At 34.2% G+C, this 14842-nt stretch overlaps 2 protein-coding genes across 2 annotated transcripts in view; both read left to right on the forward strand.

The window, feature by feature from the left end:
* Positions 1-7028, forward strand: part of ptpra (protein tyrosine phosphatase receptor type A) — a 40884-nt gene extending 33856 nt beyond the window's left edge. The window contains exons 20-23 of the mRNA XM_067375628.1: positions 1156-1281; positions 1413-1564; positions 2719-2854; positions 4914-7028. Coding sequence (XP_067231729.1) covers positions 1156-1281; positions 1413-1564; positions 2719-2854; positions 4914-4988 — 489 coding nt within the window. The 3' untranslated portion in view covers positions 4989-7028. The remainder of the gene's footprint in view (positions 1-1155; positions 1282-1412; positions 1565-2718; positions 2855-4913) is intronic.
* Positions 7029-13626: 6598 nt separating this feature from the next.
* Positions 13627-14842, forward strand: part of gnrh2 (gonadotropin-releasing hormone 2) — a 2396-nt gene continuing 1180 nt past the window's right edge. The window contains exon 1 of the mRNA XM_067375783.1: positions 13627-13764. Coding sequence (XP_067231884.1) covers positions 13627-13764 — 138 coding nt within the window. The remainder of the gene's footprint in view (positions 13765-14842) is intronic.

The following is a 14842-nucleotide window of genomic DNA, read 5'->3' on the forward strand; positions in this document are numbered from 1 at the left end:
CTGGTGTTGCCGTGGACTTGTTATTTGTTAACACAGATGGCTGGTTTTCACAGAAAACAACATAAAGTGTTTTATGTTGTTTTCTGTGTTGACTTTAGTTGACTTAGGTTAAACCTGTTCCCTCCGTCTAACACTTGTTGTACTTAGGAAAATGACAGTTAAGGTGCTTTATGCAAGGGATTACTTAAAGGGATAGTTCACCCAAAAATGATCCCATAATTGACCCTTCACCAGGAGTTTGATTGACAAGCGATCTAACCATTCATAACACCGAATCCTCCATTGTGTATGACAAAGTAGTCAGGAGTTAGAAGATTAACCTCGTTGTACTGACGTCTTTCCGCGTTTTAAACAACATTCCTTCTCATGTTCATTCATGTTTATTTCATGCTATTAATTAACTAGCAAGAAGAGATGATCGGCTCACGAGCTGCTTGAGCTGTGGCACTACAGCAATCTGTCATGACACATTAAAGAGCCACAAAACTAAAGGTTTTTATTGTTTGATTTTCTTAAAAAATGACACAATTTGAAAGCTGGGACTTTGTTTAATATCATAAGTAACATGCTCTGTCTTGTCTGTTGACGTGTTGTCAGTGTCCTCTTTGCTCCGCAATGTATTTTTCACTGTGTGTGGCGTGACGGCGCCATGGCTTGTCGGACAAAGCAATAGTAACTAAGGGGGGCGGGTCTTTGCGAAGGGTCAATTTACTCACCCTCAAGCTATCCAAAGTGTATATGACTTTCTTCTTTGAGCCAAGCAGAGTATTCTGGCTCTTCCAACCTCTATAATGGGAATGAATGGTGGCATTTTTTTTAACCCATTATCCATAATTATAACTTTATAAGCTGTAATCACTAGCTTCCGGTAACTATCGTACGGGAGTGTAGTTCCAGTGGAAGAGTGATCGTTTTCATTTTTGGGTGAACTAATCCTTTAAGTGAAAAATAGGAAATTCTAAGGGTTTATGAGTAAGACTTAAGGTTTATTTTCTGCAACACCCTTAAGTTTAAGGGAAACCTAAGAGTGATCTTAAGGGAAAATTACTCTTAAGGTGCTTTATGCAACTGAACATTGGGCTAGTGACAGAAACGTATTGCTAGAAAAAACGATTCCATACATATCCCATGTATTTTTTCTCCCACTATCTGCAGGAGAAGTGTGCTCAATATTGGCCTAGTGACGGTGTGATGGCTTGTGGGGACATGTCCATTGAGCTGAAGAGGGAGGAGGAAAGTGAAAGCTACACTGTTAGGGACCTTCTCGTCACCAACAACAGAGTGAGTCCATTTCATCTTTTGAAACAGAAATGATTTGTGATTTATGTTTTGTTTTTTGTTTTGTTTTATCTCTGTATTTTAATGTGGTCCATTGGTGTAACTGGCATTATACTTTTTCTTTCTCACTGCAGGAAAATAAGTCTCGTGCTGTGAGGCAGTTTCATTTCCATGGCTGGCCAGAGGTGGGCATCCCCTCCGACGGGAAGGGCATGATCAATATCATCGCTGCAGTTCAGAAGCAGCAGCAGCAGTCTGGAAACCACCCAATCACTGTGCACTGCAGGTAAGCCGCACTTCTGGCCAGAAGATGAAGTTGAAAAATGAAACTGTTATGTATTGTTTGTATTAAGATATTTGTATAGTAATATACATTCATATTGTAATACATTTTTGTCCTTATGACAGTAGAATTCATAATTATTTTTTTAATTTGGTGGCTTTTTGAGAGGAATATTCTACATTCCACATGCAAAACCTGTTTTTGCTCTCTTTTTGATTTGCTGCTTAATTTTGGAATGTTGAATTGCAAACTACCATTCAAAATTTGGGTGTCAGTAAAATATTTTAATGTTTTTTAATGTTTTGTCTCTTATGCTCACCAATGTTGCATTTATTTGTTCAAAAATACAGTAAAAACTGTAATATTGTGAAATATTAATACATATATTTTTACAATTTAAAAAAATGTATATTTTAGTATATTTTTTAAATGTAATTTATTCATGTGAAGGCCATCACTACAGTCTTCCTTCACTAATCATTCTAATTTGCTGATTTGGTGCTCAGGAAAACATGTATTATTCTTATCAATGTTGAGTACAGTTGTGCTGCTTAATATTTCCGTGATACGTTTTTGTCAGGATTCTTTTGAAATGAATCTTTTGTAATATTATAAATGACTTTACTCAATTTAATGCATGCTTGCTGAATAAAAGTATTAATTTCTTTAAAACAAAAAATCTTACTGGCCCCAAACATTTGAATGGTGGCCTATATTTAACTTGAACATTTGGATTGTCCTTATATGCTCCAAATGGGAACCCATAAAACAAAAACAGGAAATAAGTTAATCATATTCCATGATTTGTGGTTGTTACAGCAGTACACTACTCAGCTTATTACATGAATAGTTTTTAAACCTAACCATAAATCTTCTAGCATGGATACAGGAACTTTTGGTTAGACAGAAATGCCAACTTTAACAGGTCTCACTGGTTTGGCAGCTCAAGTAAGGTTTAGTGGTTTTGTAATGCTGGAAGGCATCCATGGGCACTTGGTATAACTTAACAAAAACCTGTCCAAAGCACTCGGTAATGATGAAACATAGTAAGAGTTGTTTTGTCCAGTGGGATTTCAGGGTCAGGCAATTAAGGAAGAAAGTGACTCATTAATATCCACAGAACGGTGTGTAATTGATTTTTGTTTGTGTGTTAACAGTGCCGGCGCAGGGCGCACAGGGACATTCTGTGCTCTGAGCACGGTCCTGGAGCGGGTGAAGGCGGAGGGCATTCTGGACGTTTTTCAGACAGTGAAGAGTCTAAGACTACAGAGACCGCACATGGTGCAGACACTGGTGAGAAAACACGTCGCTCACACTGCAGATCTTTAATTATTATTTTGTTATTGTGCACAAAATGTATTTTCGTCGCTCAGCTCAGCTCAACGAACTTTTCAGCTGTGCTTCTGGATTATAGAAGAATAGGATACAGGAGAAGGAAGTTCAACACTCTTATTTCTAAATCTAATGTAAATTAATTTTTGCTTATTGGTATGGTTGAATTAGGTGAGCAGCAGTGACATTGGTTAATAAAGTGAGATTAAATACATAAAGTATAGTTGTGTAATTTAATATAGTTAATTATAACAGGTTCGCGTAAAATTCTGCTAATGCATTTCATCGTTTTTTAATTCATTTTGAGGAATACTGAATGTTTTTGTGCAAGTGAGATGAGTAAATGCATGTTTACATTTAGTCTAGAACTACAATAACCATCATGTTCACACAGCGCACACAATACCTCTGCACTTTATTTCTCTCAACATGGAGACATGCTACGACTCACGTCAAACTCAGAGCTATCTGTTACACCTCTTTCACGTGCTTTCAACTCCATTTCTTTGAGGCGGCACGCTTGTTCCATTTCAAGCTTTTTCAACTCAAGTTCATGTCTCTCACGCTCTCTTCGTCTCTCTCTTTCTCACGTTCACATTCCTCCCTTTCTCTCAACAAACCTCTTTGCGCTCTTTAGCTTGCAACTCCAACTTTTTAACTTGCAGCGCAAGATCCTCTGAACTACCCGCAACTGATTCGGGATAGTCTACCAACCTTTCCTCATCACCAAAGATGCCTTGTTTATGTAACGAATCAACAAGCAAAATCTGAAGAGTTTGCATTTGGATGCAGTATTGTGAAAACTTACCTTATAATAAGCGGCAATTTTCATAAGATCAGTTCTATTCATTTGAAACTACTCCACTTGCGTCGGATTCGCAATAAAATCTGTGAATTGTGAATCTGTGCAAAAATGTATAAAACAAAACATCCTCTTTAGCACCTTTAAACGTCTAAAGGTTGAAGAGAAAAATAAAACATGCACTACACAAGCCGAAATTCACAACAAGCAACTGTGTCTCAACGAAGTTACAAAGTAACAAATTCGAAACGCGTGAACAGATCAAAAGATCAAACGAAGCCACGCAAAAATTGAGATAATTCGGATCATTCAGATCATCCAGATCCCGGACGAGCCCCCAAATATGTTACGGCCCATGTCTGAGTTAACAGCTCATTAAATAAAATAACTCCAATAAGGGCATGGACCGCACACATGCACGAGCCTCAGACACCGCTAGTTAATTTTCAGGATAATAAATCGCCCTCGTTTAATTATAATATAAAGAAGAATAAACAATTTGGGAATAATGTTACAAACAAAATTAGATAAAATATTAACAAAAGAATTAACAGCAAGCAGATAGGGAAAACTGCCAAAGAAACAAAGAATGCCTGCCTGGCTATTCTCACCAATAGTTCTTACCTAGCTTCCGATAAAGCAAAAGGAGTAAGTCTTCCGGGCCTCTGCTTCCTTCACTATACTTACTACATTAATAAACAGTGACCTGTTTAAGTAACTCCACTACCCGTTATTGTTAAAATAAAACATTAACCATATAAAGAAAACGTATCGACCAAAACAAAGAAAGATCAAGAATGCAAACTAAACTATAACAAAAGAAAGACTAAGCGCCCCATGAGAGTGGACGATGGGTGTTCAAAAGGGACCGCAGTGAGGGGAACTGCAGAGAGAGAGACACCAGCGAGACCAGCCCAGCAAGAGAGACTCCATTGTCGCCATCCACGCTATTTATGCCGGAAACTCGGTGACGTCATCCTGCTTCCACCAATCCAATGGGTCTTTAAAATAAAACTACACAGCCACGTAACAAGACAGAAGAGCTGTCAGTCAATAAATGTGAAAAAGTAACTTAGATATTTTGTTGTAAATTGAAAAAGCAATGTGTACTTTACTAGTTACTTGAAAAAGTAATCTGATTACATAACTCCAAGTTACTTGTAATGCGTTACCTCTCAACTAGTTTCTCAACTCATAGTATCCTGCTTTTCTCCACAGGAGCAGTATGAGTTCTGCTACAAAGTGGTCCAGGAATACATTGATGCCTTCTCTGACTACGCCAACTTTAAGTAAAGCCACGCCCACCTGCAGAAAAACGGACAGACTTTCCCAGTCATGCACTCACGTCCACACTTTCACGTAAACAGCTAAATGAGATGGACTGCCAGCGCAAAGCAAAAGGGAATCAAAAAATCCTTTGGTCGGCAAGCACGAGAACACATTGGTGCCGAAGTTGCAAAGAAAAAAAACAAAGAAAACACCATTAGAGATGCCTTCTTGAATATTTTGTAATATTGCTCTTGTTAATAAGGCCCTTACCCATTTCTCTCAGTGTAAATATGCTCTTGTAATTTTTTTTTTTCTGTTGCAGTTTTTAGAGTGACCTTTATATAGTTTACTGGTATATAAATGCATACATGAATATTTTAAGATGGCGCTATAGAGACAGACACGAAAGAGCGGTAGCAAGATGAGGGTGCTTTTTTCCACTGGGTGTTTTTACAAAAAAAAAAATCCTTCTTTCTCTGCAGTTGAGTGAATGAAACCTATTTGAATGGCAGCTCAATCCCACTTTGCTGTTGCTTGTAGCTACATAGCGCACAATGCGGCAAAATCGACCAATCGCGGAGCCACTGTAAACGCATGCATTCGCAGAAAATACTTCACTGTGCTTTTCGATTGAGTTCACTGGAGTGACCGATAACATTTTGAGTGTTTTGACACTCTCATTGAGTCCATGTTTTTAACAGGAACCTTTTTTGGGGGGGCATGTCTAAGGTGTCACTTAGAATTATAAGATGTTTAGACTGTCAAGTGTGTCTTTGTGGTGTCAATTTTGTTATAGCGTGCCAGACCTGACTCGTGTAGAGGAAGATAAGAGACAATTAAACTTAAAAAACTGAGAAAAGGAAACCCTGAGTGTTTAGATCAGAGGAAATACAGCTTAACAGACTCTTCACATAGTTTTTTGTCCCTTTTTGAATCTCATAAGGGTGTATTTTGTCTTGAACTTCCCCCATCCTTTTTTAAAAGCACCTTCTATATTTGCGATTGTAACCAAGGAAGTGATGTATTTACTTTCCCAGATGTCTGTTGATTGGCCTTAGCAACTGTACTTGACAGTAAGGTGTTGTAACGTACAGGTAGTTAACTTTTCCTTCATTCAGACAGATAAATGATCCCGCCGGGCCATCTGCTTGCAAGGTACAGGTGCAAAATTGATCCAGAAAGTTCTAGTAGAAATGACACATGATCACCTGATCAGCTGTTCCTGCCCATAAAAATGACTTCGGCCATTGTGCGGAAGTCAACGAGCCCTTTCCAGCTCCACTGAGCCAGCTAAATCGATACACGACGCTTTCAGTCTGTAGCGTTGAGTAATTTCAACTTCTTGCAAAAAGGACCGGTAGATGGTATAAATAAGGTCAGTGTAGGATGATTGTCTTTACATTTAGGTCATTTTAAAGCTTAAGTTTAAAGCTAAACTTGTAAATCTGATTGTCATTGGAAAGTTATTTTCCAGCGAATGTTTTATGTAGGTTAAGCCCTCGTTCCATACTGCCTTGTGTTAGGAAATGCAAGTTATATGAAATGTATGTTGTAGCTCCTAAATGTATGTAAACCCAATGGGTGTCGCTCGAAATCACTCACCCATCAGTCATTCCATATTAACAGGGATCTCGACGGAAACTGTTTTTATGTTATTTCAGATCCACGATGTTACGGATCAAAGAATTATGAGTTAAGGATTTCCAGTACAGCTTCTTACGGGCTTGATATTCCATGAAATGCTGATGGATTTGCTTGAATATTGTGTGAGTCGACTGTTGTGATTTGCTTAAAGTCACACTAACCCTTTCCACATGAGACACTGTGCCAATAGCAGCCTCTCAGGGGCAGGATCCTTCTTCAGAGGTGGGAAAGTGCCTCATCACGTTCCTGTAGCTTCAAGCATATTCCCGCCAGCTCTTTAGTAGCCTGTGTTCTCCCAGTCCCACAGCCGGACGTTGTTGCCCATATGGCGTATGATAATCTCTAATGGAACCAAAATGGTTACTGGTTGGTTGGTTTTCTGTGTTTTTGGTGTTTTTTTTTTTTTTTTTTTTTTTTTTTGCTTACCATATAAAACCATCCTGGAGGAAGCTTCAGACTTCAGGTCAAAATCCCTCAAAACTTAAGCTCTTAATGTATGGAGAGCAATCTAGATGTTCTGGTCAAGAAGGGAAGCTGCGTGTTTGGAGGCTCCTGTTGAATGTGACATTGAAATGGCCTGCTTGGATTAGAGAATGAAAGAATGAGGAGAACGACTGAAAAATAAAGGATTCTGCTCTCCAAAAAACATATTTTGAGGATTTTATCTGACACTTTTCTGTCTTTGATTGGATCGCTTCTTGATTTTAAACCACCGCCTGTTTTACGTTCCATGAATACTAAAACTTTCCCCTTTCTGATTTTTCTTTCCTCTTTATGCACCCTTCTGTACATAATGTAAGGTTATTTATAATTCATTCCTATCTGTTGCCTTGCTTTTATTTTATTATCTTTCTCTCACTTTTTTTTAAGATACTTGTATATTAAACTGTACTGGGACCATTTTGAAATGTATTAGATGTTTTTTTTTTGTTTTTTTTTTTAATTCGGTATTATTGTCTTAAAATCTTATTTTTTAATTTGCATCTTTTTTTTCTAGTGTTTTGTTAAATTTGAATATATATGTATATATAATTATATATATGATGCAAATTATATATAATTATATAATGCCAAATGGCCTTTCTAAACAAGATATTGTTCAAACCTAATAAAAGTGCTTGAGATTTTATCTGCTGTCATTCTGTGTTCATCTCCAAAACATTACAAATACAGAGTAGCCATGTCTGAATACATACGCTACTATTCAAGGTTAAGGTGAAAAGAAATGTTCATTAAGGACACATTAAACTGATCTGCAGTGACAGTAAAAACTTTTACATATTTACAAAAAATATGTTTTCTAATGTTTTTATTTTTTTATTTTTACTTTTTCTATTTCTATTCATGAAAGAATCTATCTATCGTTCTATATTTCTATCTATCATTCTTTTTATCGTTCTATTTATCTTTCTATCATTCTATTTATCTTCCTATCTGTTGTTCTATTTTTCTATATATCATTCTATAGTTCTATCATCAATCTTTCATTCTATAGTTCTTTCTATCGTTTTATCATTCTTGATTTCGTTCTGTCGTTCTTTCTATCGTTCTGTCTTTCTTTCTATCTTTGTCGATCTATCTATTCTATCATTCTATCTCGTTCTATATATCGTTCTATATTTCTATCTATTGTTTGATTGTTCTATAGTTCTATCTATCGTTCTATATTTCTATCGTTCTCATCTATCGTTCTATCGTCATTCTATTGTTCTATATTTCTTTCTATCGTTCTATCATCTATCGTTCTATATTTCTTTCTATCGTTCTATATTTCTATCATTCTATCATCTATCGTTCTATCTATCATTCTATCTATATCGTTCTATATTTCTTTCTATCGTTCTATATTTCTATCATTCTATCATCTATCGTTCTATCTGTCATTCTATTGTTCTATATTTCTTTCTATCGTTCTCTCATCTCTATCGTTCTATATTTCTATCATTCTATCATCTATCGTTCTATATCGTTCTATATTTCTTTCTATCGTTCTCTCATCTATCTATCGTTCTATATTTCTATCATTCTATCATCTATCGTTCTATATTTCTTTCTATCGTTCTGTTTCTATCATTCTATCATCTATCGTTCTATCTGTCATTCTATTGTTCTATATTTCTTTCTATCGTTCTATCATCTATCTATCGTTCTATATTTCTATCATTCTATCATCTATCTATATCGTTCTATATTTCTTTCTATCATTCTATATTTCTATCATTCTATCATCTATCGTTCTATATTTCTTTCTATCGTTCTGTTTCTATCATTCTATCACCTATCGTTCTATCTGTCATTCTATCGTTCTATATTTCTTTCTATCGTTCTCTCATCTATCTATCGTTCTATATTTCTATCATTCTATCATCTATCGTTCTATATTTCTTTCTATCGTTCTGTTTCTATCATTCTATCATCTATCGTTCTATCTGTCATTCTATTGTTCTATATTTCTTTCTATCGTTCTATCATCTATCTATCGTTCTATATTTCTATCATTCTATCATCTATCGTTCTATCTATCATTCTATCTATATCGTTCTATATTTCTTTCTATCGTTCTCTCATCTATCTATCGTTCTATATTTCTATCATTCTATCATCTATCGTTCTATCTATCATTCTATCTATATCGTTCTATATTTCTTTCTATCATTCTATATTTCTATCATTCTATCATCTATCGTTCTATCTATCATTCTATCTATATCGTTCTATATTTCTTTCTATCGTTCTATATTTCTATCATTCTATCATCTATCGTTCTATCTATCATTCTATCTATATCGTTCTATATTTCTTTCTATCATTCTATATTTCTATCATTCTATCATCTATCGTTCTATCTATCATTCTATCTATATCGTTCTATATTTCTTTCTATCATTCTATATTTCTATCATTCTATCATCTATCGTTCTATCTATCATTCTATCTATATCGTTCTATATTTGTTTCTATCGTTCTATATTTCTATCATTCTATCATCTATCGTTCTATATCGTTCTATATTTCTTTCTATCGTTCTGTTTCTATCATTCTATCATCTATCGTTCTATCTGTCATTCTATTGTTCTATATTTCTTTCTATCGTTCTATCATCTATCTATCGTTCTATATTTCTATCATTCTATCATCTATCTATATCGTTCTATATTTCTTTCTATCATTCTATATTTCTATCATTCTATCATCTATCGTTCTATCTGTCATTCTATCGTTCTATATTTCTTTCTATCGTTCTCTCATCTATCTATCGTTCTATATTTCTATCATTCTATCATCTATCGTTCTATATTTCTTTCTATCGTTCTGTTTCTATCATTCTATCATCTATCGTTCTATCTGTCATTCTATTGTTCTATATTTCTTCCTATCGTTCTATCATCTATCTATCGTTCTATATTTCTATCATTCTATCATCTATCGTTCTATATTTCTATCATTCTATCATCTATCGTTCTATCTATCATTCTATCTATATCGTTCTATATTTCTTTCTATCGTTTTCTCATCTATCTATCGTTCTATATTTCTATCGTTCTGTTTCTATCATTCTATCATCTATCATTCTATTTATCATTCTATCGTTCTATATTTCTTTCTATCGTTCTATATTTCTATCATTCTATCATCTATCGTTCTATCTGTCATTCTATCTATATCGTTCTATATTTGTTTCTATCGTTCTCTCATCTATCGTTCTATATTTCTATCATTCTATCATCTATCGTTCTATATCGTTCTATATTTCTTTCTATCGTTCTGTTTCTATCATTCTATCATCTATCATTCTATCTATCATTCTATTGTTCTATATTTCTTTCTATCGTTCTATCATCTATCTATCGTTCTATATTCTATCATTCTATCATCTATCATTCTATATTTCTTTCTATCATTCTATATTTCTATCATTCTATCATCTATCGTTCTATCTATCATTCTATCTATATCGTTCTATATTTGTTTCTATCATTCTATCATCTATCATTCTATTGTTCTATATTTCTTTCTATCGTTCTATCATCTATCTATCGTTCTATATTTCTATCATTCTATCATCTATATCGTTCTATATTTCTATCATTCTATATTTCTATCATTCTATCATCTATCTATCTATATCGTTCTATATTTCTTTCTATCATTCTATATTTCTATCATTCTATCATCTATCGTTCTATCTGTCATTCTATTGTTCTATTTCTTTCTATCGTTCTATCATCTATCGTTCTATCTATCATTCTATCTATATCGTTCTATATTTCTTTCTGTCGTTCTCTCATCTATCTATCGTTCTATATTTCTTTCTATCGTTCTATCATCTATCGTTCTATCTGTCATTCTATTGTTCTATATTTCTTTCTGTCGTTCTCTCATCTATCGTTCTATATTTCTTTCTATCATTCTATCATCTAACGTTCCTATCTATCATTCTATCTATATCGTTCTATATTTCTATCATCTATCGTTCTATATTTCTATCGTTCTATATTTCTTTCTATCATTCTATCATCTATCGTTCTATTTATCTATCGTTCTATATTTCTTTCTATCGTTCTCTCAACTGTCATTCTATATTTCTTTCTATCATTCTATCATATATCGTTCTATCTATTGTTCTATATTTCTTTCTATCGTTCTCATCTATCTATATATCTATCGTTCTATATTTCTATCATTCTATCATCTAATGTTCTATCTATCATTCTATATTTCTTTCTATCATTCTGTCATCTATTTATCATCCTATCTATCGTTCTATCATTCTATATTTCTTTCTATCATTCTATATTTCTCTCTATCATTCTATCATCTATCATTCTATCTATTCTATATTTCTATCGTTCTGTATTTCTGTCGTTCTATATTTCTTTCTATCATTCTATCTCTATCGTTCTATATTTCTTTCTATCGTTCTCTCATCTATCTATAATTCTATCGTTCTCTCAACTCTATCATTCTATATTTCTTTTTATCGTTCTATATTTCTTTCTATCATTCTATAGTTCTTTCTATCGTTCTATAGTTTATCTATTGTTCTATCTTTCTTTCATTCTTTCACCGTATAGTTCTATATATCTATCGTTCCATCTATTTGTATCGTTGTATCTGTTGTTCTATCATTCTGGCTATCGTTCTAACTATAATTCTATTATTCTATATTGTTATATCTGTCTATTGTTCTATTAATCATTCTATTGTTTGTTCTATCATCCTATCTATCTAGAACTGCACATCTTTTTTTTCTTTTGAATTGGTAAATATGCATCTCTTATAAACACTTTGCGTTTGTAATATCTTGAATCTTGAATGAGCATGAAAAGACATACCTGATCCCTGAGGGGAAATTCAGGGAGTGAGTCACATCACCTTGTGTCACCTTGTCTCCCATCCTTCCTGGCCCTTAAGACCTGGTGTCAGACCTGGGATGTGGATGGATTATCCGAGCAGACCCCTGTGCATGTTTAAACACTGTATGACAGGAACTCAATCAGAACTTGAAACTCTGAGATGAGTCAGTCGTACGCTGTCCGTCACATTCTCTGCTCCGATCACCCCGAGGGAGACCTCATCTGTAATTAACACTGCGATCAGCCTGGAGTGTTTGCACAGTTTTTTCCCTCTGGGCAAGTGTGCATCTTGTGTGGGTCAGGGGTCACAAACGACGGATGTGAGGTCACAGTGGCCACTTTTTACAGCTTAGAGGAAATTAGCTAGACATTGACTTGTTTAACAAAACATGCTCATGTAGAATGTGTGATATTGGGGTCACTGGAGTTGCAATTTCTGAAAAAAATAAATAAATTCACAGAATATTTCATGCATGTACATTAAATATCTACAATGATCCATTTTAGACAGCTGAATACGTGTCTCAAAAATGTACATCTTAAAATGCTGACCTCAGATAATCACTTCTTTTGCTTAGATACACTACTGCTCAGTAAGATTCATTGTTATAGTTGTTCTTTTGTAGTTGTTATTGTAAGAAACTAATACTTTTATTTAGTAAGGATGCATTAAGTTGATCAAAAGTGACATGTATAAAATGTGTCTTGATTTCCACAAAAATATTAATCAGCACAGCTGTTTTCAACATTGATAATAATCAGAAATGTTTCTTGAGCAACAATTCAGCATATTAGAAGGATTTCTGAAGGATCATGTGACACTGAAGACTGGAGAATGATGCTGAAAATTAAAATAAATTCCTTAGTGCTGAAACAATTTTTTCTCTTTTCTTTAATTAGAACTTCAGCCTAACACTTGGTCATGACACGTTTGAAGCTGCTGGATAGCGTCAAATTTACGCATGTGAAATATAGCTGCGTGCTTTTTTCTTTTTTTTTTTTTTTTTGGAGAAAAGTAGACGCCGTCCCACAGGGGTCAACAGTGTTTGAAGATGATAATTGGCACTGAGCTCATCTTCCACATGCTCTCCCCCCAATGGAACCACAATGAGCAAAGTGTGTGAGGACTTGGGAGGTCAGAGTGTGTGCTTGTTTTCAGACAGGGAGGGGAGATCTTGTGTGGAACATAAATTGTGAGGAAGAGGAGGAAGAAGATTCCAGAGAATGAGTTGCAGACGTTCAGAAGCTCTGTGATTGAACTGAAGGGAAAGCAGAACATATCAGGTTCACCAAGATCAGGACTTCACAGTAGAGGACCAACTAGAGAAGATACTTCAAGAGAAGACGTGCCAATAAAAAAAAAAAAAAAAAAAAAAAAAAAGGTAAGAACAGTGTTTAAATTTGTTTTAGGTTGTGATTGAAAAATTGATTGTTGTTAGGCTTTTAATGTATTGACAGTAATTCAGAGAGGATTGTTTAGATTGTAGGTCTCCACTGTGCTTTTTTAACATTTGTCTGGAGCTTTTCAGCTTTTTTGTCAATTTTTCCCCCCCTGAAATGATTAGGCTGATAAACCTAGAATCTGATTGACTGTTAAATGTGTCAGTGCAGCCACTGCCCCCTCTCTATGTGTCTCATAAATCTGTCCTCCTCCCTCAGTTATGGTGCACATCTGCAGGCTGCTTGTGCTGACGGGGATGTTGCTGTGTCTAAGTGCCCAGTTTGCCAGCTCTCAGCACTGGTCTCATGGCTGGTACCCTGGAGGAAAGCGAGAGATAGACATTTACGATACCTCAGAGGTGTGTGAATATTACTAAAGAAAGTACAAGACTGTTAGAAAAGTGGTGTTGTGATGTAGCAGGCAATGTAAAAGTGTTCATCATTTTTAACAAAACAAAACAAAAAAATAGTTAATATACTGTGAGGAATTATATTACATTTAAAAGAAAATAAATGTAATTTACTGTAAAACATACTGTAATTTACGCCTAAAATCTATATAATATTTGAAAAGACACAACATTTATTTTTATAGTAAATTATTGTGAAAAAGGGTTTTGTGGATGTAAAGTCACGATTTATGCTGAAAAATAGTTAAAATGCATCACATTACTGTTCAAAGGTTTGGTGACTGTATGATTTTTTTAAATGTTATAAAGACTCTTACACTTTATGAATTATTTGATTGAAAATACAGTAAAAAAACGGTAATATTATTACAATTAAAATAGTGTTTTTCCATTTAAACATTTTAATATTTCTGTTATGGCAAAACATGTGTTAACATGATCCTTCAGAAATCATTCTAATATGCTGATTTGCTGCTCAAGAAATTTTTTTTATTATCAATGTTGAAAATGGTTATGATGCCTAATATTCTTTTTTGTGTCATAATATTCTCACACTGTCAGAAAAAAACAGTACGGCACTTGCACTGGGGCAGTACCCTAAAGGTACATTTTTGTACCTTACTTACACTGTAAAAAATTACCGTGATTTTAACAGTAAAAGACTGTAAAAATGCTGCGGTGAAAAACTGTTAATTGGTTTACAGAAAGTTTCCGTACTATATACGGTGAATAACTGTAATAGATCTAACGGTACATTTAATGTAATTTTACGGTAAAATACCGTTAAATTCACAGTTTTTGAAAGTGAAAAATAACAATTCATTGTAAAATTTACAGTGAAAAAACATAAATTGACATTCCCACAATTCCCTGCGTGACACTTCACATTTGATATATTTTTGTTGAAATAACTCTGTTTCTTCTTAGTTTTTCTCATTTTTTTCTAATCAGTTATGTACATTAGGGTTTTATGTGACATCTAATGTTGTTAAATTAATGTTTATTGCATTTTTAAAATTTCATGCAT

Source organism: Chanodichthys erythropterus, chromosome 22, assembly GCF_024489055.1.
Source record: "Chanodichthys erythropterus isolate Z2021 chromosome 22, ASM2448905v1, whole genome shotgun sequence".
Taxonomy (NCBI): Eukaryota; Metazoa; Chordata; class Actinopteri; order Cypriniformes; family Xenocyprididae; genus Chanodichthys; species Chanodichthys erythropterus.